General features: G+C 54.0%; 1 protein-coding gene and 1 non-coding gene across 2 annotated transcripts; one reads left to right on the plus strand and one right to left on the minus strand.

Annotated features, from left to right (window-relative positions):
- Positions 1 to 3,185: 3,185 nt before the first annotated feature.
- Positions 3,186 to 13,156, minus strand: LOC144738853 (uncharacterized). Its single transcript, XM_078621848.1, has 3 exons — positions 11,365 to 13,156; positions 8,823 to 9,023; positions 3,186 to 7,928 (listed from the first exon to the last, which is right to left on the minus strand). The coding sequence occupies exons 1-3, from the start codon at positions 12,751 to 12,753 to the stop codon at positions 7,830 to 7,832; spliced, it is 1,689 nt and encodes a 562-aa protein (XP_078477974.1). The 5' UTR covers positions 12,754 to 13,156; the 3' UTR covers positions 3,186 to 7,829.
- A 355-nt stretch (positions 13,157 to 13,511) lies between these two features.
- TRNAY-GUA (transfer RNA tyrosine (anticodon GUA)) lies at positions 13,512 to 13,597 on the plus strand. The gene is given in 2 exon segments: positions 13,512 to 13,548; positions 13,562 to 13,597. It is a non-coding gene; the product is annotated as a tRNA-Tyr (tRNA).
- The last annotated feature ends 12,061 nt before the right edge of the window (positions 13,598 to 25,658 follow it).

A 25,658-nucleotide genomic window follows, 5' to 3' on the forward strand; every position in this document is an offset into this window, starting at 1 on the left:
ACGTGCCGGGGAATGGGGGGCTCTGGCTGCCCCCCACTCCTCTGAACGTTGCGCGTTCGCGGGGAGCGGTGGGTGCAGCAGTTAACGCGTCCCATCAACCCCAACGGTGGATTGCCGCTCGAGGTACGAGAGCGTTGTAGTAAACGTCATCGCGGTGGGAAGACAAAGGCGGCCTGGCGCGGTTGTCACAGTGTCGGCCTTCACCGGGTGCTCACTCGCTAACAGCACTTGCCCCCTAGAGTCCGTCAAGGCTACATCTCGGGTGGGGTACCTTTGTCTTTGTGTATGTCGATGTCGTGAAGATGAACGTTGCAGTGTGCGCGTGGTTTTTAACCCCGTGGTGAAATTTTTCGATAAAACACCGGGATTTACTCGGAAACCGGGTCGTAGATTCCGCGCGTACCATCGTACATTGTACGCACGAACGCCGTGACATGTACAATGTATACACGGTGTCCCGTAAGCCTGGAATCGTAGGGGGGAAACGAAGTCGTTCATATTTCCCTGGACATTGTATCGATAAGACGTCGAGTGCCTGTGGCATCGCCAGCGAGAAGGCGCCATCTTGGATGTTGTTGTTTGATAAATCTCCGGGGTCACCATGGGAACCTCCTTTGCCAGTAAAAATATGATAATGGGTTGTTTACCCTTCTATCTGGCAACAAAACTGACACCTTTTTTTTTACAAGGAGTCATGTTTACATAGACCACAATACCTGCAGTCATAATGCAAACAAAAACCACAACTCTGATAATGTATGCACTGTCCTTGAAGTTGATTGGTCCACACCCGAGACAGCTTTCCTTAGAGCCTAGTCTCACTTGTGTTGGACCAGATGACGCCAAAAGGCGCACAACTCAAAGACAATGCACCATCAGAGTATGAGAGCTCGGGGTAAGCATTTACACCATTGGAACCTCATTTGCCAGTAAAAATATGATAATTGTTTTTTTACCCTTTTATCTGGCAACAAAACTGAAACCTTTTTTTACAAGGAGCCATGTTTGCAAAAAAAAACACAACTCTGATAATGTATGCACTGTCCTTGGGGTAACTTGAAGCGGAGAAAATTCGGAGCGTTGGAACATTTGCGGCAGCGCATTTACTGACGCACGTGACACAGTTCGTGACCCCCCCCCACCGAGACCATTCGCCGTGTTCTTGCCGCCCGTGCCTCTCGTCTGGAGTTGTGCGTCAGGACCAATGGTGGGCAGCACATTGAGCACGTCCTGTGAATGAGAGCGCCGTTGTTGCCTTTCTTGCATTCACTTCTCCGACGATGCCAGACTCATGTGGCCACGCTGCGTGTTCAGCGATCGCGACCTTTTGACTCTTGGGGAGAAGCGCCGGGCAAAGACGTCGCGGCCAACTCCACCAGGGGGCAACTCCAACAGGGGGCAACCCCAGAGGGCAACTCCAGGAGGCAACTCCACCAGGGGGCAACTCCACCAGAGGGCAACTCCACCAGAGGGCAACCAGAGAGGGCAACTCCACGGGGCAACTCCACCAGGGGGCAACTCCACCAGAGGGCAACTCCACCAGGGGGCAACTCCACCAGAGGGCAACTCCACCAGGGGGCAACTCCACCAGAGGGCAACCCCAGAGGGCAACTCCAGGAGGCAACTCCACCAGAGGGCAACTCCACCAGAGGGCAACTCCACCAGAGGGCAACTCCACCAGGGGGCAACTCCACCAGGGGGCAACTCCACCAGGGGGCAACTCCAGAGGGCAACTCCACCAGGGGGCAACTCCACCAGGGGGCAACTCCACCAGGGGGCAACTCCACCAGAGGGCAACTCCACCAGGGGGCAACTCCACCAGGGGGCAACTCCACCAGAGGGTAACCCCAGAAGGCAACTCCAGGAGGCAACTCCACCAGAGGGCAACTCCACCAGAGGGCAAGTCCACCAGAGGGCAACTCCACCAGGGGGCAACTCCACTAGAGGGCAACTCCACCAGGGGGCAACTCCACCAGGGGGCAACTCCACCAGGGGGCAACTCCACCAGAGGTCAACTCCACCAGGGGGCAACTCCAGAGGGCAACTCCACCAGGGGGCAACTCCACCAGAGGGCAACCCCAGAGGGCAACTCCAGAGGGCAACTCCAGGAGGCAACTCCACCAGAGGGCAACTCCACCAGAGGGCAACTCCACCAGGGGGCAACTCCACCAGGGGGCAACTCCACCAGGGGGCAACTCCAGAGGGCAACTCCACCAGGGGGCAACTCCACCAGGGGGCAACTCCACCAGAGGGCAACTCCACCAGGGGGCAACTCCACCAGGGGTCAACTCCACCAGAGGGTAACCCCAGAAGGCAACTCCAGGAGGCAACTCCACCAGAGGGCAACTCCACCAGAGGGCAACTCCACCAGGGGGCAACTCCACCAGGGGGCAACTCCACCAGGGGGCAACTCCACCAGGGGGCAACTCCACCAGGGGGCAACTCCACCAGGGGGCAACTCCACCAGGGGGCAACTCCACCAGGGGGCAACTTCACCAGGGGGCAACTCCACCAGGGGGCAACTTCACCAGGGGGCAACTCCACCAGGGGGCAACTCCACCAGAGGGTAACCCCAGAAGGCAACTCCAGGAGGCAACTCCACCAGAGGGCAACTCCACCAGAGGGCAACTCCACCAGAGGGCAACTCCACCAGGGGGCAACTCCACCAGAGGGTAACCCCAGAAGGCAACTCCAGGAGGCAACTCCACGGGGCAACTGCAGACGGCAAACCTCACGGATTCTCATGCCGGCCCGGATGAACGCCACCGGGCCACTCGGCACAACTTTTGAGTTGAAAACCGCGGGGGGGGGGGGGGGGGGGGGGGGCGGGAGAGGGGGCTCCGGCGAATTGTATCGAGAGAGAATCCTCGCCGTTTCATTTTTGGGTTTCGCTCTCCACCATCTTCGTGTCTAGTTTTGAAAGTTTGTAGCTTTGAAAGTTTGTAGCTTTTTAGTTTGTAAGTTTGTAGTTTTGTAAGTTGGCGTTTCAACCCGCCCGCCCGAGTAGACGACTCGCGTCCTCTCGCCTGCGCGTGTTTCCCCGACGACGATAGGTTTTGCATGTTCGCGGGTCCAGGGGCACGAGGCAAAGCGGTTCTCTGCTAGTGCACGCGCGTGCGCTGCGCGAATGCGGGGAGAAGCGGATGCCGATGGGCGCATCGCGACTGACCGACGCCGCAGCCGCGTCGAGCCTGCGTCGTTTTATTATTGGCGACGTTCTTAGCAGCACCGACAGGGTCCACGTTGAGCGAAAACAAAACAAACACAAAACGACGAACAAAATCGCAGCTCCTTGCAAACAGGACCCCGGAATTAAGAACGACAACGTTCCCGGCCGTCGCGATAAACTCGACGTCGGCTTGACGTGAAGGCACCTTCACGCGCCGTTGCGTATTCACCTTTTTCATCAGTAAACCGTCTTAGTGGACGTCACTGCCAAATGCCTTTGGACGGTCGTCGGCGACTATCGCGTGCCGAGTGGTGGACTCCACTGGCGCACGAGGGCGGCTCCTGGTCCATCTGCTCCAGGCCTCACAGGGGATCTTGTCTTTGTCGGCCGGGATGATGAAGCCACCGGTCGCTCCCGATAGCGCGGCTCTAACCAGAGGGCGCCGTGGTAGCGTGGAGATGTTGACTGCCTCGCCTGGTATGCAGGTCGTGGGTTCGATCGCGACCCCGACGCCTGCTGCTGTATATTCGGAGTTTGCGTGTCTCTCTCTCTATCATCATCACGGTGGCTAGGAGATGTTGACTGCCTCGCCTGTTATGCAGGTCACGGGGTCGATCGCCTGCTGCTGTATATTTGGAGTTTGCGTGTCTCTCTCTCATCATCATCACGTTGGCTAGATGTTGACTGCCTCGCCTGGTATGCAGGAGGTCGTGGGTTCGATCGCGACCCCGACGCCTGCTGCTGTATGTTTGTAGTTTGCGTGTCTCTCTCCCCGTGGTCGCGTGGATTTTTCTCCACATTCAGAATCAACATCATGCGTTCATGGAGTAATTTGGCTGCTAGAATGTCCCACAGGATGAGCCACTTCATTTGCGATGTGCCAGGTCGCTTCTGAAAAAAAAGCTACATGGCTCACCCTGGGGGCCTTACAACTGGTAAAATTTTAAGAATAAAAGTTTATCTACGACAATTATCGTTACTGACAGATGCGTTTAAAAAGGCAAACATGATATTCTAGATTTGAAGTTTTCGTGACTGCAAGAATTCATACTCTAAGGTTTTTTCCGGTAAAGTCACGTAGGTAAAAAAAAATAGAAATAAAATAAAAAATAGAAATAAAATAAAAATCGCGACGTTTCGGAGGCAACACAAGTTTCCGTCTTCAGGTGGAACCGTCACAGCACGATGGCTGTATCAAGTTAAGATAAGTCCCAAGAGACCCGACCAGTATATACAAGGTCCTCTCTTTACTTGATACAGCAATCGAGCTGTGACGTTCCACCTGAAGACGGAAGCTTGTGTTGCCTCCGAAACGTCGTGATTTTTATTTTATTTCTATAATTTTTTTACCCACGTGACTTTACTGAAAAACCCTAAGAGTATGAACCACGAGATTGTTATTAAGACGATCCATGCGGCTGGGCCCAGATCACGAGACCGAACCTACACCGCCCCCCCCCCCCCCCTTGTTCACCAGGACACCTGCAATAGCGTCATCAGTCGTCGCTGCCAACAAGGTCAAAGAGGTCAGAGGTCATCGATGGCAGCGACGTCATCAATGACACTGATAACCTCGATGACATCGATGTCAACGAGGTCATTGAGGTCATCGAGGTGAACGAGGTCATCAAGTTCACCACCCATCACCCACCCCCACCATCCACCTCCACCACAACCCCCACCACCACCACCCACCCACCCCCACAACCACCACCTTGGTGGTACAGGAGGGTGGTGGTACAGGCGGTGGAGGGGTGGTAGAGAGTGGTGGTACAGGTGGTGGAGGGTGGTGGTACAGGTGGTGAAGGAGGGTGGTGGTACAGGTGGTGGTGGAGGGTGGTTGTGGTAGAGGAGAGTGGTGATAAAGGTGGTACAGGAGGGTGGTGGTACAGGTGGCGGTGGAGGGTGGTGGTACAGGAGGGTGGTGGTACAGGTGGTGGTGGAGGGTGGTGGTGGTACAGGAGAGTGGTGGTACAGGAGAGTGGTGGTACAGGTGGAGGAGGGTGGTGGTACAAGCGGAGGGGTGGTGGCACAGGGTGGCACACGTGCGCGCGACGGGCCGAACCGTCTCCACGCTCGCAATAAAAACGACTTGGGGTGGGGCTGCGCTGGTCGGAAAGCCAAAAACCCTCCACCACCCACACCTCCGATGAACGATGTTGGCTACGTACGGTTCGGCACACACACACACAGCCACACAGAGTACATCCAAGAGCAGTTCAACACACACACACAGACACATACACACAGACACAGACACACACAGACACACACACACAGACAGACACACACAGGTACCGCCCCCAGACTCACAAAGCCAGAAGTAACACGGCCGTGATCGCGACACGGAGCGCGCGGGCCTGGCGGCAGCGGAGCGAGCGAGCGTGCGGTCCCCGTGAGGGCGCCACGGTGGCTAGGAGATGTTACCGACCTCGCCTGGCATGCAGGAGGTCGTATTCTTAGGTTTTTTCGGTAAATTCACGTAGGTAAAAAATTAATAAAAGTCAAATAAAATGTTTACTTTTATTAATTTTAATGTTTTACCTACGTGACTTTACCGAAAAAACCTAAGAATATGAATCATTGCAGTCACGAAAGCTTAAAACCTAGAATTAGATACAGGAGGTCGCTTGTGGGTTTGATTCCGACTCCTGACAATAACTTTTAAAATGTTCGAGTTTGCGATGTCTCTCTTTCTCTCGCCGTGGTGGCCGCGTGGATTTTTCCCAACGGGTTCCCTCCGGTTTTGTCCCCTCCACATTTAAAATCAACGTCGTGCGTTTAGAGCAATTTGTCTGCTACTAAAAAAGTCCACGCCGCGCGAGTCTGCGTGTTACATTTACTCTGGGAGTTGAAAGAATAAATGACGATTTGTAAAATAAAACATTTCATTTTAAAATATTACTCGCGTGAGCAAAACGTGTTGTCATACACCCTCCGCCGCCCGACACAGCCAACGAATAACGTTGGAGCGCGATGATCATCCGTGCCAATGTACGACTGCCCTTCAGTATGTCGGACAGCGATCCACACACACACTGGACACGTGGCTAGTCCGACGTTTCGCTGTTAGTTACAAGCAGCATAATCAGGCAGTGGCCAAGATTGTGAATAACGTCCTGACCCAACAATTCTAAGAATCATCAAATTTGGATGGCGACCACCAATTTAGAAAATACGCGTTCAGGGTTATTTGGCTGCTGCTATACATTTCAGCATGATGATGGTGATGATGGTGATGATGGTGACGATGGTGACGATGGTGGTGATGATGGTGGTGGTGGTGATGATGGTGACGATGGTGAAGATGGTGGTGATGGTGGTGATGGTGATGATGATGGTGGTGATGATGGTGGTGATGATGGTGATGGTGACGATGTTGACGATGGTGACGATGGTGGTGACGATGATGGTGAGGATGGTGATGATGGTGATGATGGTGGTGATGATGGTGGTGATGATGATGGTGAGGATGGTGATGATGGTGATGATGGTGGTGATGATGGTGATGGTGGTGATGGTGGTGATGGTGATGATGGTGATGATGATGGTGATGATGGTGGTGATGATGGTGGTGATGATGGTGATGATGGTGATAAGCCAACTTCGTTGAGCTATCATTTGTGATTGCCAGGTCGCTTCTAAGGACGAGCTAAATCGCAGCTCAGTGGGACCTTACCTGGGAAAATAAAATAATTTAGTTTTCGTTAAACAGTTAACTACCTCGCCTGGTCTAAAGGAGATCGGAGACTCGATCCCGACCCTGACGCCTGCTGCTGTATATTTGGAGTTTGCGTGTCTCTCTCTCATCATCATCATCACGGTGGCTAGGAGATGTTAACTACCTCGCCTGGTGCGCAGGAGGTCGTGGGTTCGATCCCGACCCTGACGCCTGGTGCTGTATATTTGGAGTTTGCGTGTCTCTCTCTCTCCCCGTGGTCGCGTGGACTTTTCTCCGGGTTCCTCTGGTGTTTCCCTCCCCATTTAGAACCAACTTCACGCAGTCGCAGGATGTGGCTGCTGCTGCGGCCTTTAAATCCCACTTGATGATGAGCCCACATTAGTTGAGCGATCATTGTTGATGGGCAGGGTCGCGTCTGAGCTACGTCGCAGCTGAGCCGGGGGCCCTTACCTGGTAAAATAAAGATAGTTTAGTTTTAGTTTTTTTAAGTAAAAATGATGTTTATTAGTTTAGTTCCACCTCTCCCGATCCACAACCGCGATGAACGCGGAAAGGGATCGGCATCCAGGATGCCGTGGGGGGGCACGTCATCGGTGCTGGCCTGGTGGTTGTTGTTGTTGTGGCTGTTGTTGTCGTCGCTGTTGTAGTGGTTGATATTGTGGTTGTGGTGGTTGCTGTGGTGGTTGTCATGGTTGTTGTGGTGGTTGTCATGGTTGTTGTGGTTGTTGTTTTTGTGGTTGTTGTTGTTGTTGGTTTCTAATGGGGGGCTAACGCAGAGGGAGCGCGACCACAACTCCATTCCACCCCCTTCTCCTTCCTGGTCTCTCATGATGGGGGGAGGAGGTGGGGGGGAGGTACGACGGGGGCCGTCGTCGTGACGACGACGGGGGCCGTCGCCGTGACGACGACGGGGGCCGTCGCCGTGACGACGACGGGGGCCGTTGCCGTGACGATAACGGGGGCCGTCGAAGTGGCGGCTCAGGGAGCGGCGGTGGCTCCCAGCTGAGACTCCACGAGGCGGTACAGCTCCATGGTGGCTCGCGCGTCCTCCACCGACGAGTGGCCGTGCCTGCCCACCTGCGTGCCGACACGGCCGCACGCACACACGGTGAGCGGCAGTGGTGAGCGGGGAGTGAGCGTGGCGATGGTTAGGTCGGTTTGCAGGCGAACGAGCGAGGTGAGCGAGTGAGGTGGACCGTCGGTGAGCGAGTGCGGTGAGCTAGTGAGGTGAGCGAGCGAGGTGAGCGAGCGTGGTGGACTGTAGGTGAGCGAGTGAGGTGAGCTAGTGAGGTGAGCGAGTGCGGTGAGCGAGTGAGGTGAGCGAGCGAGGTGGACCGTCGGTGAGCTAGTGAGGCGAGTGAGCGAGGTGAGCGAGTGAGGTGAGCGAGCGTGGTGGACCGTCGGTGAGCAAGCGACCGGCTGCGTGGGTGGACGGCGACATGAGAAGCAGTGCCGGTGGATCGTTAGCTGGGTGATCGAGCGAGCCAGCGGATGAGCCAGAGAGTGAGCAAGCAGATGAGCGAGTAAGCGAAAGAGCGAGCGAGTAAGTTGATGAGCGAGCTAGTAAACAAGTGGATGAGTGAGCGAGTAAGATGAGGAGCGAGCGAGCGGATGATGGAGCGAGTGGAGGAGCGAGTGAGCAAGGAGGAGCAAATGCATAAGCAAGCGAATAAACAAGTCGATGAGCGAGTAAGTGGATGAGCGAGCGAATCAGCGGATGAGGGAGCGGAGGAGCGAGCGAGTGGATGAGTGAGCAAGTGGAGGCGAGAGCGAGCAAAAGGACGAGCGAGCAAGTACGCAAACGAGCAAATGGATGAGTGAGTAAGCAAGTGGATGAACAAGTGAGCAAGTGGATGAGCGAGCGGATGAGCGAGCGGATGAGTGAGCAAGCGGATGAGCGCGCGGATGAGCGAGCGGATGAGCGAGCGGATGAGCGAGCGGATGAGTGAGCGAGCGGGCGAGTGTCCATGCCTGGATGTCGCGGTAGAGCAGCAGCTTGGTGAGGCGCTTGAGCGAGGCGGGCTGGCCGAGCGGCAGGCCCGCCCGACGCCGCAGCTCCACCAGCGAGGCGGTGTCGCGCGTGCGCTCCGTCGGGTGCACGTAGCCCAGCGCGCGGAAGTCGTTGGCGATCGAGTGGCCCACCACCACCTTGTTGTGCAGCAGCTGCACAATCTGCGTGGTACAGCAGGGGGAGGGGGGTGGTGGTACTTGAGGGTGGTGGTACAGCAGGGGGAGGGTGGTGGTACAGGGGGAGGAGGGTGGTGGTGGTACAGGGGGAGGGTGGTGGTGGTACAGGGGGAGGGTGGTGGTGGTACAGGGTGGTGGTGGTGGTACAGGGGGAGGAGGGTGGTGGTGGTACAGGGGGAGGGTGGTGGTGGTACAGGGGGAGGGTGGTGGTGGTACAGGGTGGTGGTACAGGGTGGTGGTGGTACAGGGTGGTGGTGGTACAGGGTGGTGGTACAGGGGGAGGAGGGTGGTGGTGGTACAGGGGGAGGAGGGTGGTGGTACAGGGTGGTGGTGGTACAGGGGGAGGGTGGTGGTACAGGGTGGTGGTGGTACAGGGGGAGGGTCGTGGTGGTACAGGGTAGTGGTGGTACAGGGTGGTGGTGGTACAGGGTGGTGGTGGTACAGGGTGGTGGTGGTACAGGGGGAGGGTGGTGGTACAGGGGGAGGGGGGTGGTGGTACAGGGGGAGGGTGGTGGTGGTACAGGGGGAGGGTGGTGGTGGTACAGGGGGAGGGGGGTGGTGGTACAGGGGGAGGGTGGTGGATGTACAGGGGGAGGGTGGTGGTACAGGGTGGTGGTGGTACAGGAGGGTGGTGGTGGTACAGGGGAAGGGTGGTGGTGATACAGGGGGAGGGTGGTGGTGGTACAGGGGGAGGGTGGTGGTGGTACAGGGGGAGGAGGGTGGTGGTGGTACAGGAGGGTGGTGGTACAGGGGGAGGGTGGTGGTGGTACAGGTTGGTGGTGGTGGTACAGCAGGAGGGTGGCACACGCGCCTGACAGGCCGAACGGGATCCAGGCTCGTGATTATTATATTTTGGGCAAGGCCGCACGGTTGGAGTTGAAAGCCAAAAACTGCTCGTCGTTGTAAAAACCCTCCACCACCCGTTTACTCAACTTAACTATTTTGTTTTTGTTTACGAGACAAACCTCACTAATTGGCTGTTGGGCGGTGGTTGTGGGTTAACAACACATTTATATTGAAGTGATCTAACTCGCTTCCCCCCCTAAAAAAACAAACAAGCCTTTATCATGAACCTTGTGATAATGGGTGTCTAATTCGGAGGTTGAACATCTTAAAACGCCTCCTATATTATAGTACGGGCAGGCATCCACTTACGAACGCCCCGTACGTACTATTTCGTAACACTGACCGTATGGGCATTTAAAGAGCACATGATTGTGCCCCCGACCTACGAATGGGTCTCAGGAACTAATTAGGTTCATAACCCTGTCCCGTACTTACGAACGCCCCGGCGTACGTACGAACCAGTTTCCATAAAATGTTGAAAAAAATAACGTTGACTCAAAAAAGGTGTCACGTGCAAACGTACACTATTTCTTTTCAATGATGAGTTCAACAATGCCTTCCTTTTGTTGTTGAACCGTAACATGTTTCACAACACCGACCGCGTGGGCATTTAAACACAGTGCACTATAGTGCAATTGTCTTCCTGACTTACAAACCCGTTCACTTACGAACGGCCCTCAGGAACGAATTGTGTTCGTAAGCCGAAGACTGCCCTATGATAGTACCTTGAGTCTTCGACTTATGAGCGCCCTGTACGTACGAGCCAGCTTTCCGTGAAATATAACAAAATAACATTTACTCAAACCATGTTACATGCAAATCAACAATATCTCTTCTCAATTATGAGTTCAACAAAGTTTTACGTTTTGTTTCTGGTGAACCGTAACACATTTCACAACACCGACCCTAAAATACGGTGCATTATTGTGTTTCGATTTACAAACGGGCTCTTCAGGAATGCAGTGTTCCGAACCAAAGAACCACCCTATTGAGTTCCCAACTTACGAACCGGATCCGACTTACGAACGGATCACCACGAACGAATTGTGTTCAGAACCCGAGGAATGTCATATTGGTTCCCGACTTATGAACATGTTCCGACTTACGAACGGATCATCATTAACGAATTGTTCGGAACCCGAGGAATGTCATATTGGTTCTCGACTTACGAAGGTGTTCGACTTACGAACGATTCTCCGGAACGAATTGTGTTCGGAACCCGAGGACCATCATATTGGTTCCCCACTTACGAACGGGTCTCCGGAACAAATTGTGTTCGGAACCCGAGGACTATCATAGTGTTCCCGACTTACGAACGGGTCTCAGGAACGAATTGTGTTCGTAAGCCCGTATAGATTTTCTTTATTTTTCGAAGCGACCAGGCCATTGGTAGGGGGGGGGGCGACGAACTGGTTGACCAAAGCATTCTTAGAGGATGGATGGTTGAGTAAAAACAATAAAAACATTTTTTTAAAATCACCTCTTTTTGTGCCGCTCGAAACGGAGTGGCGTCTCGCATGTGGCTGGGCCGGATGCCGCTCCACCTGGTCCTGTAGTCGGTCACGGGCTCCTCTGGGCGCACGTAGCCGTCGTACAGCACCGAGCCGTGGTAGTCCACCACGCTGCAGCGCGCCAGCGCGCCCCGGCACCCGCCGGGACCCAGACCCACCATCTCGCAGTCGACGGCCACCAGCTTGTGCGGCGGTGGCGGTGGCATCACGGCGCGTACTGCTGCTCGAGGGAGGTTATTGTCAATGACAACATTGTTGTTGTTGGTGGTGGTGGTAGTAGTGGTGGTGGGATCTTCAGAACTTCCTGCAACAGCCGAGGGACATTGTTGTGGCTGTTCGAGTTCGTTCGTGGCGGTGGTGGTGAAATTGGTGGTGGTGGTGAAATTGGTGGTGGCGGTGGTATTGGCGGTGATGGTGAAATTGGTGGTGGCGGTGGTGGTATTTGTGGCGGTATTTGTGGTATTGGCGGTGATATTGGCGGTGATATTGGTGGTGGCCATTGGGAACCCAGAGCGGTGCTCGGCCAAGCGGCTGGCCGACCCCATCACGTGGGCCCTGCGCTTGGATCGAGCCCTGACGCGTCGGCTCGTCGTGCCGGGAGTTGTGTCGAGGCCCCACGGCCTCTCCGCTGGGCCCGCCTTGGCCCGGCGCTCCTCGTGGTGGCCACGGCGAGGGCCTGGGCCGCTGTCGGTGGCCCGGCCTGGGCCGCTGTCGGTGGCCCGGCCTGGGCCGTCGAGTCGCCGGCCCCGCTGAGCGAAGGCCGCCGTGGGGGCCCCAGGCCTCGTCAGGGCCGCGTCTGGCCCGGAGTCCCGGCCCTGCAGGTCGACTTCCTCGCTCCAGGAGCTCTCAAGGCCGCCGCCACCACTACCACTACCGCCACTACCTCCACCACCACTACCACCTCCACCACCACCACCCGTCTGGAACCTCTCGCCACCACCACTGCCACCACCACTACCTCCACTGTCCGTCTGGATCCTCTCGCCACCGTCACCATCACGACCACCACCACCGGCACGCATCAGCTGCTGTTGTTGTTGCTGCTGCTGCCCCTGTTGCTGCTCCTGTTGTTGCTGCTGCTGTTGCTGCTGCCCCTGTTGTTGCTGTTGCCTCTCCGTCTCCAGCTGCCTCCTCCGGCCCACGATGCGCCGCATCTTGGCGCTCTGCCCGCGGGACTTCTTCTTCGTCTTCTTCTTCTTGGCCGCGCTCGTGGCGGACTGCAGCAGCAGCAGAGCGACGCGCGAGGCCCACGAGGTCGGGTCGGCTGATGGCGGCGGCGGCTTGCGAGACAGGAACTCGCTGGAGCTGTCGCAGCCGTAGAAGAGACCGCTGCTGCTGGTGGTGCCCTGGGTCGGCATGGGGATCAGCTGCGATGGGGAGGAGGTGTAGGGGGTTGGGGGGAGCCGGGGTCCGTTGGAGCTGGAGAGGGGTCGGGTTCATCCAAACTACCGAGCCAGCGGCAGCAGGGCGAGTGGGAGTCTCCGCTGAGGGTTAAGATGGGGAGGAGGGGGGGGTCCTCTCTTATAGGGGGTTCTCTAGGGGGGCCCTCTACTCGGGGGGTCTCTACTCGGGGGTCCTCTGCTAGGGGTGTCGCTGTAAAGGGGGTCAGGAGAGGGGGGGGGAGAGAGGGGAGAGAGGGGAGACCGCGACCGACCCGGGCCGCACACCGACTGCGAGGAGGAACCACGCGGCGCCGGCTCTGCCATTTCGTAAAAAAAAAAATTGGACCCGAAGCTCGCGCGGACATCTTGGGTAGGGGGAGGCCCTCGGGGGGGAGGCGGCGACGCGGCCCCTCCCCCTCGCCCCCTCCTCTCCCTCTCTCGTCTCCACTCCCCCGCGTGTCCTTCACTAAGATGGCGGGCGAGTCACCACTGGCGCGGCGGTGATGACGTAGCGCCAAGCCGCCCATCAGCACTGCTCTTTGGGGAGATTAAAGGCCGATGGGGTAAAACAACGGGTGGCTGTTCAACAACGCCAGCGAACAAAGACTCTGTTCGGCAACGATCACAATTAATGTATACTAAAAATGTAAATCGATGACGGCGAAACCTGTGAGTGGTGACGTCGAGGGTGGTTGGGTTTAAGTAGGGAGTGTAGTGCGGCAACAGTCGTGGCGCCTTCGATAGCTCAGTTGGTAGAGCGGAGGACTGTAGAGGAAGTGCCGAGATCCTTAGGTCGCTGGTTCGACTCCGGCTCGAAGGAGGCATTATTTTTTATAAGAATTTTTTTTTTCTAATTTTCAAAAAAAAAACAATGTATGTGTATTCTTTCTTCCTTTAAGTACATGTAGCTAAAATTAATATGTTTGCAATTTTTATTTTACCGAACGAACACTAAACTATGGCCCAGGGAAGAGCTGGGTGGGGTCTGTCGCCATGGGAAAGGGAGAGGTGTGGACCGTTACCACTCAACACGTGGCCGCCACGACCCTGATCACGACAAGCGGATCGATGAACGGACGAACGAGATCGAAAACTTTTTTCCCCAGGAGATGCAGAGATCCTGAGGTCGCTGGTTTGACTACAGCTCAAAGAATGCAAATATTTTAATACAAGTTTTCCCAATTATTTAACAAAGCTTAATTGAGTCTTTCATCCTCAAAGTGAATGTAACTAAAACGAAACTAAACATTTTTTTTACTTTACCAAACTAAAATAAAAAACATTTTAAACATTTTTTCCCCAGGTCAAGCCCCACTGAGCCATGTAGTTTATTTCAGAAGTGACACGACCATCATGAATGATCGTTCAACGAAGTGTGGCATGTCATCATCGTGTGGGATTTATAGCAGCCAATTCATCTGAACGCACGTTGATTCTCAATGCGGAGGGAAAACTAAACTATTACTATTATTTTATTAAACGCTTTCATTTAACTCACTCTGTCTGTTGTTGTAGCCTCAAATCTTGTAACTCAAATTTAACCCACTTGCCAATGTGGTATCGACTGCAAACTTGGTATACTTATGTCATACTGATGACAATACTATATTCTATCATAACAAAATAAAAAAAACATTAAAAATATATTTTTTATATGTTATGTTTCGGCTTGGCTCTTATTGTCCACGGTAAACTGACGTTGGCTGTAAATCACCACGCTCCATTACCTTATGGCAAGCCTCGCGGCCACTTCCTGGAGTCGTGGAGTTTTTCCATTGCTAGTACGGTACATTTCATTAAAGCGTGTTTTTACAATTTTTTAAAAAATATTACTTGTTTATTTTGCCAGGTAAGGCCCCACTGGGCCACGTACTTATTTTTCAGAAGCAACGTCGCTGTCACAAGTTATAGCTCAACGAAGTGGGGCTCATCATCATCATCGTCGTCATCATCGTCGTCGTCGTCGTGTGGAAATGTATAGCAACAGCCAAATAATCATTTTGTCTAAATTGTTCTCGCCATACTTGCTTTAGTTGCCGACCCCAGTTCTATGGCTTTGCATGGGCACAGTCGATCAATGTATATGGATCTCTATGAGTGTCTATGCATCTCTATGGGCCTCTATGTATCTCTATGGGTCTCTATGTATCTCTATGGGTCTCTATGTATCTCTATGGGCATCTATGTATCTCTATGGGTCTCTATGTGTCTCTTTGTATCTCTATGTATCTCAATGGGTCTCTATGTATCTCTATGTATCTCTATGGGTCTCTATGTATCTCTATGGGTCTCTATGTCTCTTTGTATCTCTATGTATCTCTATGGGTCTCTATGTATCTCTATGTATCTCTATGGGTCTCTATGTATCTCTATGGGTCTCTTTCTCTATGGGCATCTATGTATCTCTATGGGTCTCTATGGGTCTCTATGTATCTCTATGAGACATGTGACGTCACATCAAAATTCGTATTTTATAGAAGCGTCGTTCATGCAAATTGATCCCACAACGCTGCACGATCAAGTTTTGTACACAGATACAAAAAATAACCCCCCCTACTATTTACCAAATGTAAAAACATTAATGCATAAATTACAAGGTAAAAATTAACCCGTAAAAACAAAGTGTTTCACTATAAATCCTTTATATGCGTGGCGGCTAGAGTCCTCTCGTCCTCTGGCTTGAGATGGCTGCCACCTATGGGTCAGATTGCCTGCCACCATTAAGCAATTGGTAATTAAATATAATTTATTTTATCCTCAAAAGTGTAAAATTTAGGAATTTTTTTCACCAAAATCAATTGTCACGCACAACGAGTCTGTGTGCAAAATGTCAGCTCGATTGGATCACGGAAAGTGGGTTAAAAAACGACTGAAAGATTTGCACGGTCGTAAGCGCGCAATCAAGCAAGCGAACTTAATATAAAGGATTTTTAAAAAAACATATACACGTGCAACAACAAAAAAAATCTCAGAGAAAATACGTTTAAATAAATAAATAAAATCTGTTCGGTCACTATACCCCCAGACCACAATCCCAACATTTCGCCGGATTTTGGCGAATCATCACTGGAGTCGTGGTGGTGGAGTGGCCACAAAGTTAAGAACCAGTTGGACAATAACGTAAAGGCATATCTTCCAGCGCATGCCAGCACAAACAAAGAGTCACTTAGTTCAGATTATAACAAGCTAATTGACTTGTCGGATGTGTAGCATTGCTGTTGAGTTGCGTGGTCTTTGATGGCTGATGGTGTTTTATTTTAGAGGTAACAGCAGGCGGCGCTAACAGCGTTGGCATTCCCTCCCGCCGGTTACTTTTTTTAACAGCGAAATCAGTCCGTGCAGAATTTGGTTCTGTCTCCACACACACCACGCACACACACACGAAGCAAATGCTTGGACGGTAGTCCACAGGCCTGTCGAGTTTCCCGACCGATAGTATCCAGCAGCATTTGTTAATAAATCAAACTCTCTCTGCCGGGTTTGGCCCCCTGAGTCTCATCTCTGAGATTGAAACAAATATTCTAATTAGTGCCCCCCTCCCGCACCTCCGATTAGTGTGGTTGGCTATGTACGGTGCAAAAGAAGTTCAACATACATAATGTAGTGTATAGTGTAGTTGTGTATTGTTTAGTTTGTTGTCGTTCCCCCGCACCTCCGATTAGCACGGTTGGCTACGTACGGAGCGAAAGAAGTTCAATATACACAGTGTAGTGTATAGTGTAATGTATATAGTGTAGTTGTGTATTGTGAGTAGTTTGTTGTCCTTCCCCTGCATCTTCTATTAGCGCATTTGACTACGTACAGTACGAAAGAGTTCAACATACATAGTGTAGTGTATAGAGTACATCAGCAGAGGCATGTTAACAAACTGTTGCTGGATTTACCGGGTGATATTGGCAGGAGCAGGGCTGGATTAAGTCTTTGGGGGGGTGCCGGGGAACTTAATACAGAGAGGGGGGGGTGAGCCTGGTGACGTTGTCCACGTGGCCAGCACATATAATTAAGAGCATGATTATATATACCCACATCTTCTGAGAGTGCGAAACTCCGAATTGGTAATTCGTTATTAAAATGACAAAATGACCAAATTCATAACTACTTTAATCATTCAAATTCTAAACAAATAAAACATTGTCACTCTTTGATTACAAAAAAACCATACAGCCTTAATACATGTGTAGTGAAACAGTGCCCACTGCTGTCGAGCAGTGGCAACTGCGGTGGACAGCGCACACGCTGTCCAGAATATACACGGTGTGTGTGCCGGCAGGGCGGAGGAGTTGGGGCAAGGGTCACGGAAAACGTCATCGGGAGGCCCCGGGCCACGGACGGGTACCGGTGCGTGGCCTGTTAGGAACCGGGCCGCACAGCAGCAGGTGAGAGCGGTGAGTCCGTGCGTGGCCCGCCCCCATTATTTTATTTACTACTTCGTCCGCGCCTCTTTCCCGCACCGCGCACTTGTCCCAGTCACAGATTTGGTAAGCCCACAAGCTGATCCTAGCTAAAATGAGTTTTAACAAAGCGTCGCTGGAGAGCTTCTTTGAAAGAGGAAAGACCCAATGATAAACCCCCCCTCCCCCCCCCCGGTCCGTGAAAAAATTGTCTTCCACGAAACCGGTCCCTGGTGCCAAAAGGTTTGGGACCGCTGCTGTAGTGGGTTCGAGAAGGGAGGCGCGGCCAGGGTGGAGCCAGGCCGCGCCGAGTGGAATAAAAGCAGCGGAGAGCGGGAGCTCGGGGCTGCCGGTTCTGGGAGTGGACTCATCCCGTCGTCGCTGTCGTCGTCACCGACTTCGCCGCCTTCACCCGATAATTGCGCGGCCGGACAGTCGTTGGCTGTCTCGGTCGACGCCGTCGGTGCAACGCGGTCAGGGTCGTGTCTAGGCCGGGCTGTACGGCAACGTGGTCGAGAGAGGAGGCGATCCGTGTGAGAATGGCCGAGTTGGTGTAAATGAAGAGGTGCCTCTTGCAACTACCTCGTCTCCGACTGAGTGTGCGCTACACACACACACCGAGGACACTACACATGTGAAAAGAGAAAGATATGTAATATGTACTTCTGTTGATGTGTAAACTCCTTTGTCAAGGCGCTCTTCTCCTCCCACCCAGCTTAAAATACGCTGCCAAGCTTAGCAGTTTTCATTGGAGCGCTGTCTTTCAGACAGCTCTGTCTTCACCTGAGGAGGGCTGCTTGTGTTGTGGCCGAAACGTCGTGAGAATTAAATTGTATGTTTTATTTGTATTATTTTATTTTTTCCCTATTACGTGACTTTACCGAAAGAACCAAGAAGATGTAATATGTATTTATTACCTATATACAGGGCGCTTCAAATGTTTTTAACACTTCTGAGAATTTGCAACAACACCACAAGAAATGCGCCTCTGGGCTCTGGAGACCACCTGGAGAAGATTCCAGGCACGCGTTGACAATGATGGCGAACAAGTGGAGACTCTTTGACTTTTTGAAGCTATTAACATACAAATTGTTATCATGTTACAGTGTATTTTCCGTTATTTTTCCATTAAAAACGTGGGTGAGTGTGGGTGGGCAGGTGAGTGAGTGTGGGTGTATGTCAGGATCTGGGTGGGTGTGCACTATTAAATCGAGATCGAAAACTTTTAAGAACTGCTTGTTGTGTTTAGTTTGTCCTTCCCAAGCACCTCCGATTAGCGCGGTTGGCTACGTACGGTGCGAAAGAAGTTCAACATACATACACATACTAACCCACCCACTATCCCACCCACTCACTCTCAGCCAACACACCCACACTCACTCACCCACCCACTCTCACCCAACCCACTCACTCTCACCCACTCACTCTCACCCACCCACTCTCACCCAACACACCCACACTCACTCACCCACCCACTCTCACCCAACCCACTCACTCTCACCCAACCCACTCACTCTCACCCACTCACTCTCACCCAACACACCCACACTCACTCACCCACCCACTCTCACCCAACCCACTCACTCTCACCCACTCACTCTCACCCACCCACTCTCTCCCAACCCACTCACTCTCACCCACCCACTCTCACCCAACCCACTCACTCTCACCCACTCACTCTCACCCACACTCACTCACCCAACCCACTCTCACCTAAGGGGCCGTCCATAAATGACGTCATGCACCTAGGGGGGGGGGTCAGACATTTGTGACGATTTTTGACCCCCTCCTCCGTCGTCACACGGCGTCACAAAAAGTCAGACCCCCCCCCCTCAAATATGACGTCACAAAGCTCTGCCCCCCCCCAGAAAACAAATAAAACAATCGCTTTAAACTATTGTCATTGTAGTGCGTATTTAATGTGGCGGTGCACTCTGATGTTGTAGGAGAAAACATTTATTAAAAAGTCTATTTGATTAAGTAGAACGTGTTGTCTATATTTATATTAAGTTGCGAATTTTGATATGACGTCACATTTCTCACCCCCCCCCCCCCCCTAGGTGCGTGACGTCATTTATGGACGGCCCCTTATATCTCCTTGACATCAGCGAGGCATGAATAGGGGGCCTGGGCACGTGACCCCTTTCTTCCCCCCACACGAATCTGCTTCTGGGCAGGAGCTCTCCGTGTGACGAGGAAACGTGCAAGCGAACTCGCCATGCCTTGTGATCACGTGTGTACAGTCTGCCACGTGGTTCACAGGTGTACAGTCCCCCACGTGGCCCACGTGTGTACAGTCTCCCACGTGGCCCACGGGTGTACAGTCTCCCACGTGGCCCACGTGTGTACAGTCTCCCACGTGGTTCACAGGTGTACAGTCTCCCACGTGGTTCACAGGTGTACAGTCTCCCACGTGGCCCACGTGTGTACAGTCTCCTACGTGGTCTGCGGGTGTACAGTCCCCCACGTGGCCCACGTGTGTACAGTCTCCCACGTGGCCCACGTGTGTACAGTCCCCCACGTGGCCCACGTGTGGACAGTCTCCCACGTGGTTCACGTGTGTACAGTCTCCCACGTGTTTACAGTCTCCCACGTGGCCCACGTGTGTACAGTCTCCCACGTAGCCCACGTGTGTACAGTCTCCCACGTGGCCCACGTGTGGACAGTCTGCCACGTGGTTCACAGGTGTACAGTCTCCCACGTGGCCCACGTGTGTACAGTCTCCTACGTGGCCCACGTGCGGACAGTCCCCCACGTGGCCCACGTGTGTACAGTCTCCCACGTGGTCCACGTGTGTACAGTCTCCTACGTGGTCTGCGGGTGTACAGTCCCCCACGTGGCCCACGTGTGTACAGTCTCCCACGTGGCCCACGTGTGTACAGTCCCCCACGTGGCCCACGTGTGGACAGTCTCCCACGTGGTTCACGTGTGTACAGTCTCCCACGTGTTTACAGTCTCCCACGTGGCCCACGTGTGTACAGTCTCCCACGTAGCCCACGTGTGTACAGTCTCCCACGTGGCCCACTTTTGGACAGTCTGCCACGTGGTTCACAGGTGTACAGTCTCCCACGTGGCCCACAGGTGTACAGTCCCCCACGTGGCCCACGTGTGTACAGTCTCCTACGTGGCCCACGTGCGGACAGTCCCCCACGTGGCCCACGTGTGTACAGTCTCCCACGTGGCCCACAGGTGTACAGTCCCCCACGTGGCACACGTGTGGACAGTCTCCCACGTGGTTCACAGGTGTACAGTCTCCCACGTGGCCCACGTGTGTACAGTCTCCCACGTGTGGACAGTCCCCCACGTGGCCCACGTGTGTACAGTCTCCCACATGACCCACGTGTGTACAGTCTTCCACGTGTGTACAGTCTCCCACGTGGCCCACGTGTGTACAGTCTCCCACGTGTGTACAGTCTCCCACGTGGCCCACGTGTGATCAGGAAGCGATCAGTAGCCACCACCCGTCCTGGGCTTGCCAGCCTCAGACTCTCACGCCCACACAACTTCACATTCTGCCAACTCTGGCAAACCGCCCTGCGGGAGCTTTAATAAAACACTAATATTGGTGAACGTGGAAGCAGCCTGGTGAGGCGATTGGGAGTGAGCGTGAGCGGGTGTGAAGACTCCCAAGGCAATGTGTTCACCTTAGGGGCCGTCCATAAATGACGTCACGCACCTGGGGGGTGGGTCATACATTTGTGACGAGGGGGGGTGAGGAATGTGACGTCACATCAAAATGCGCAACTTTAAATAAATATAGACAACACGTTCTACTTAATTAAATAGACTTTTTAATAAATGTTTTCTCCTACAACATCAGAGTGCAGCGCCACATTAAATACGCACTACAATGACAATAGTTTAAAGCGATTTGTAGCATGTTTTATTGGGGGGGGGGGGGGGTAGAGCTTTGTGACGTCATATTTGAGGGGGGGGGGGGTCTGACTTTTTGTGACGCCGTGTGACGAAGGGGGGGGGGTCAGAAATCGTCCCAAATCGCGTGACGTCATTTATGGACGGCCCCTTACCGTGGCTTTACAAAAGTTTGGTGACCGTGGGAGCAAAGCGGTTGAGGTGGTTGAGAGTGAGTGAAGACTACAAGTCAAGTCTTCACCGTGTGTGGTGCTAATGGGGTGAGAAATCAAAGACATGTGCAAGAGTTTGCCACGGGTCACCGAAATGACAGCAGCAAAAAAATAAGCTACAGCCAACGAAGCAACAATTCTAAATCGGGACCAAAAAAGAAATGAACGGTGGCAAGTGACACGATTTTTTTTTAAATACAAATAAATATTTGCACGGACGTGGCCTTATAAAGCGCGCGGGGGCGGTGTGGAGGCGATAGGAGCGGTCACTGCCTCGGGGCCGCCAGTGGCGAGAGAAGCAGCGACATCGGCGGTGGTCGAGCAGCGGCACGGAGTCACCCACGCACGGTCCCTGTAAGAGACGCGCGTGGGTGTGGCCATGTGTCCTGGTCCCTTTAAGAGACGCGCGTGTGTGTGGCCATGTGTCCTGGTCCCTTTAAGAGACGCGCGAGGGTGTGTGGACATGTGTCTTGGTCCCTTTAAGAGACGCGCGCGTGGGTGTGGACATGTGTCCTGGTCCCTTTAAGAGACGCGCGTGTGTGTGGCCATGTGTCCTGGTCCCTTTAAGAGGCGCGCGCGTGGGTGTGGACATGTGTCCTGGTCCCTTTAAGAAACGCGCGTGGGTGTGGCCATGTGTCCTGGTCCCTTTAAGAGACGCGCGCGTGTGTGGACATGTGTCCTGGTCCCTTTAAGAGACGCGCGTGGGTGTTGCCATGTGTCCTTGTCCCTTTAAGAGACGCGCGCGTGTGGACATGTGTCCTGGTCCCTTTAAGAGACGCGCGCGTGTGGACATGTGTCCTGGTCCCTTTAAGAGACGCGCGCGTGTGTGGCCATGTGTCCTGGTCCCTTTAAGAGACGCGCGTGGGTGTGGCCATGTGTCCTGGTCCCTTTAAGAGACACGCGTGGGTGTGGCCATGTGTCCTGGTCCCTTTAAGAGACGCGCGTGGGTGTGGCCATGTGTCCTGGTCCCTTTAAGAGACGCGCGCTTGTGTGGACATGTGTCCTGGTCCCTTAAAGAGACGCGCGCGTGTGTGGCCATGTGTCCTGGTCCCTTTAAGAGACGCGCGTGGGTGTGGCCATGTGTACTGGTCCTTTTAAGAGACGCGCGCGTGGGTGTGGCCATGTGTCCTGGTCCCTTTAAGAGACACACGCAAGTGTGTGGAAATGTGTCCTGGTCCCTTTAAGAGACGCGCGTAGGTGTGTGGCCATGTGTCCTGGTCCCTTTAAGAGACGCGCGCGGGTGTGGACATGTGTCCAGGTCCCTTTAAGAGACGCGCGCGGGCGTGTGGCCATGTGTCCTGGTCCCTTTAAGAGACGCGCGTGTGTGTGGCCATGTGTCCTGGTCCCTTTAAGAGACGCGCGAGGGTGTGTGGACATGTGTCTTGGTCCCTTTAAGAGACGCGCGCGTGGGTGTGGACATGTGTCCTGGTCCCTTTAAGAGACGCGCGAGGGTGTGTGGACATGTATCCTGGTCCCTTTAAGAGACGCGCGCGTGGGTGTGGACATGTGTCCTGGTCCCTTTAAGAGACGCGCGTGGGTGTGGCCATGTGTCCTGGTCCCTTTAAGAGACGCGCGCGTGTGTGGACATGTGTCCTGGTCCCTTTAAGAGACGCGCATGGGTGTTGCTATGTGTCCTTGTCCCTTTAAGAGACGCGCGCGTGTGGACATGTGTCCTGGTCCCTTTAAGAGACGCGCGCGTGTGTGGCCATGTGTCCTGGTCCCTTTAAGAGACGCGCGTGGGTGTGGCCATGTGTCCTGGTCCCTTTAAGAGACACGCGTGGGTGTGGCCATGTGTCCTGGTTTCTTTAAGAGACGCGCGTGGGTGTGGCCATGTGTCCTGGTCCCCTTAAGAGACGCGCGCTTGTGTGGACATGTGTCCTGGTCCCTTTAAGAGACGCGCGTGGGTGTGGCCATGTGTACTGGTCCCTTTAAGAGACGCGCGCGTGGGTGTGGCCATGTGTCCTGGTCCCTTTAAGAGACACACGCAAGTGTGTGGAAATGTGTCCTGGTCCCTTTAAGAGACGCGCGTAGGTGTGTGGCCATGTGTCCTGGTCCCTTTAAGAGACGCGCGCGGGTGTGGACATGTGTCCTGGTCCCTTTAAGAGACGCGCGCGTGGGTGTGGCCATGTGTCCTGGTCCCTTTAAGAGACGCGCGCGTGTGGACATGTGTCCTGGTCCCTTTAAGAGACGCGCGCGTGGGTGTGGCCATGTGTCCTGGTCCCTTTAAGAGACACACGCAAGTGTGTGGACATGTGTCCTGGTCCCTTTAAGAGACGCGCGTAGGTGTGTGGCAATGTGTCCTGGTCCCTTTAAGAGACTCGCGCGCGTGTGGAAATGTGTCCTGGTCCCTTTAAGAGACGCGCGTGGGTGTGTGTGGCCATGTGTCCTGGTCCCTTTAAGAAACGCGCGTGGGTGTGGCCATGTGTCCTGGTCCCTTTAAGAGACGCACGTGGGTGTGTGGGCATGTGTCCTGGTCCCTTTAAGAGACGCGCGCGGGGGTGTGTGTCCTGGTCCCTTTAAGAGACGCGCGTGGGTGTGTCTGTTTGAACCCAGTCCCTTTAAGAGACAGGTGTGTGTCTGTATCCTGTCCCTTTAAGAGACAGGCGTGTGTCTGTACCCTGTCCCTTTAAGAGACAGGTGTGTGTGTCTGTACCCTGTCCCTTTAAGAGACAGGCGCGTGTTTGTACCCTGTCCCTTTAAAAGACAGGCGTGTGTTTGTACCCTGTCTCTTTAAGAGACAGGTGTGTGTGTGTACTCTGTCCCTTTAAGAGACAGGCGTGTGTCTGTACCCTGTCCCTTTAAGAGACACGTGTGTGTGTGTGTCTGTATCTTGGTACCTTTAAGAGATGCGTCTTTGGGCATGTGTGCTGGTCCCTTTAAGATACATGTGTGTGTACCCTGGTCCCTTTAAGAGACAGGCGTCATGGCCCCTTTCAGTGACACGTCTGTAACCATGTGTCCTGGTCCCTTTAATAAAAACACGTGTGTTTGAGTTTGTGTCCTGGCCCCTTTAAGAGAAGTGTATGAGCACGTGTCCTGGTCCCTTTAAGAGACCCGTGTGTGTGTGTGTGAGAATGTGGAGCTGAGTGGACTTGCCGATGACCGGTACCAGCGGTGTCAAGGTCGGCCTCTGTGGAGGAGGCTCGTGAAGGACGCTACTGGGTAGTTGGAGGCAGTCGCCCTCCAGCAACAACGGAGGGCAGAGGAGCGACGCTCACAACAACGAGCCGAGCGGCTAAAGCGCATCAAGTTGGCACAGTGGGGGGGCACAGTTGGTGTGCATCTACTGGTCATCTCAGTCGACCCATGGCACCTGCTGGGACTGTCCCGAGACCTCCTGCCCGCGAGCCTTCGACACTTCACGTGGCCTCAAAGTGCACCTAGCCTGGCACAGGCGCCGTGGTGACGTCACCGTCACTTAGTGGCGAATGGCGGGGTGTTGGTACTGGTGAGTCTGTGTCCTGGTTGGAGTTGCCACCTGTCCCGGGTTCGCCCCGGGCATTCCTGTAATTGGATTTTGTGTTCGGCAGTCTCGGCGTTTGTAAACAGATTGTCCTGCGGAGGGAGCTGGTAGGAACGTTGGGTTGCTCGGTCAATGGCCAGGGTCAACGGCGGCGTGGTGTATTCCGCACATATGGCCGACTGTGAGGGCGGGCACAAGCCGGCGTGAGTAGGTTAAACATTGAGTTTTATAAGGGCACCACGGGGTGACCAGCCCCTCCCCACCCAGCCCCACCCCGCCCACCCCACACCCAGCCCCACCCTCCCCACCCAGCCCCTCCTCACCCAGCCCCTCCCCACCCAGCCCGACCCCTCCCATTTTTGGATTCACGACTGGCGGACGGACACAATAATCCCCTGTGGGCTGGTGGAACCAGGGGGTTCCTACCAGTATAACTTTTTCTGAAGGAGACGGTGCAGTGACGAGGGAATTCCAAGGCTGAGCAATGCGAGGGAAAGAAGCAGAGAGATCAGTGGTGTGACGAGTGGGTGGATGGGTGTGTGGTTACGTAAGTGAATGGGTGAGTGGGTGGACTAGTGTGTGGTTACGTAAGTGAATGGGCGAGTGGGTGGGTGAGTGTATGGTTACGTAAGTGAATGGGCGAGTGGGTGGATGAGATGGTGAGTGATCGAGAGAGCGGGTGGGTTAGTGAATGAGCAGGACCATTGGTGGATGGATGTGTGGTTGAGAGAGCAGGCGGATGGGTTAGTGAATGAGCGAGAGAGTCGGTGGGTTGGTGAGTAGGTGAGTGGGTGAATGGGCGGGTGAGTGGTTGAGAGAGCGGGCGGGCTAGTGAATGAGCGAGAGAATTGGTGGATGGGCGAGTGGGTCAGTGGGTTGGTTGGTGAGTGGGTGGGTGGGAGAATGGGCGGGTGAGTGAGTGGGTGAGTGTGTGAGAGAGCG

This window comes from Lampetra planeri, unplaced genomic scaffold, assembly GCF_965212315.1.
Source record: "Lampetra planeri unplaced genomic scaffold, kcLamPlan1.2.h2 scaffold_119, whole genome shotgun sequence".
NCBI lineage: Eukaryota > Metazoa > Chordata > Hyperoartia > Petromyzontiformes > Petromyzontidae > Lampetra > Lampetra planeri.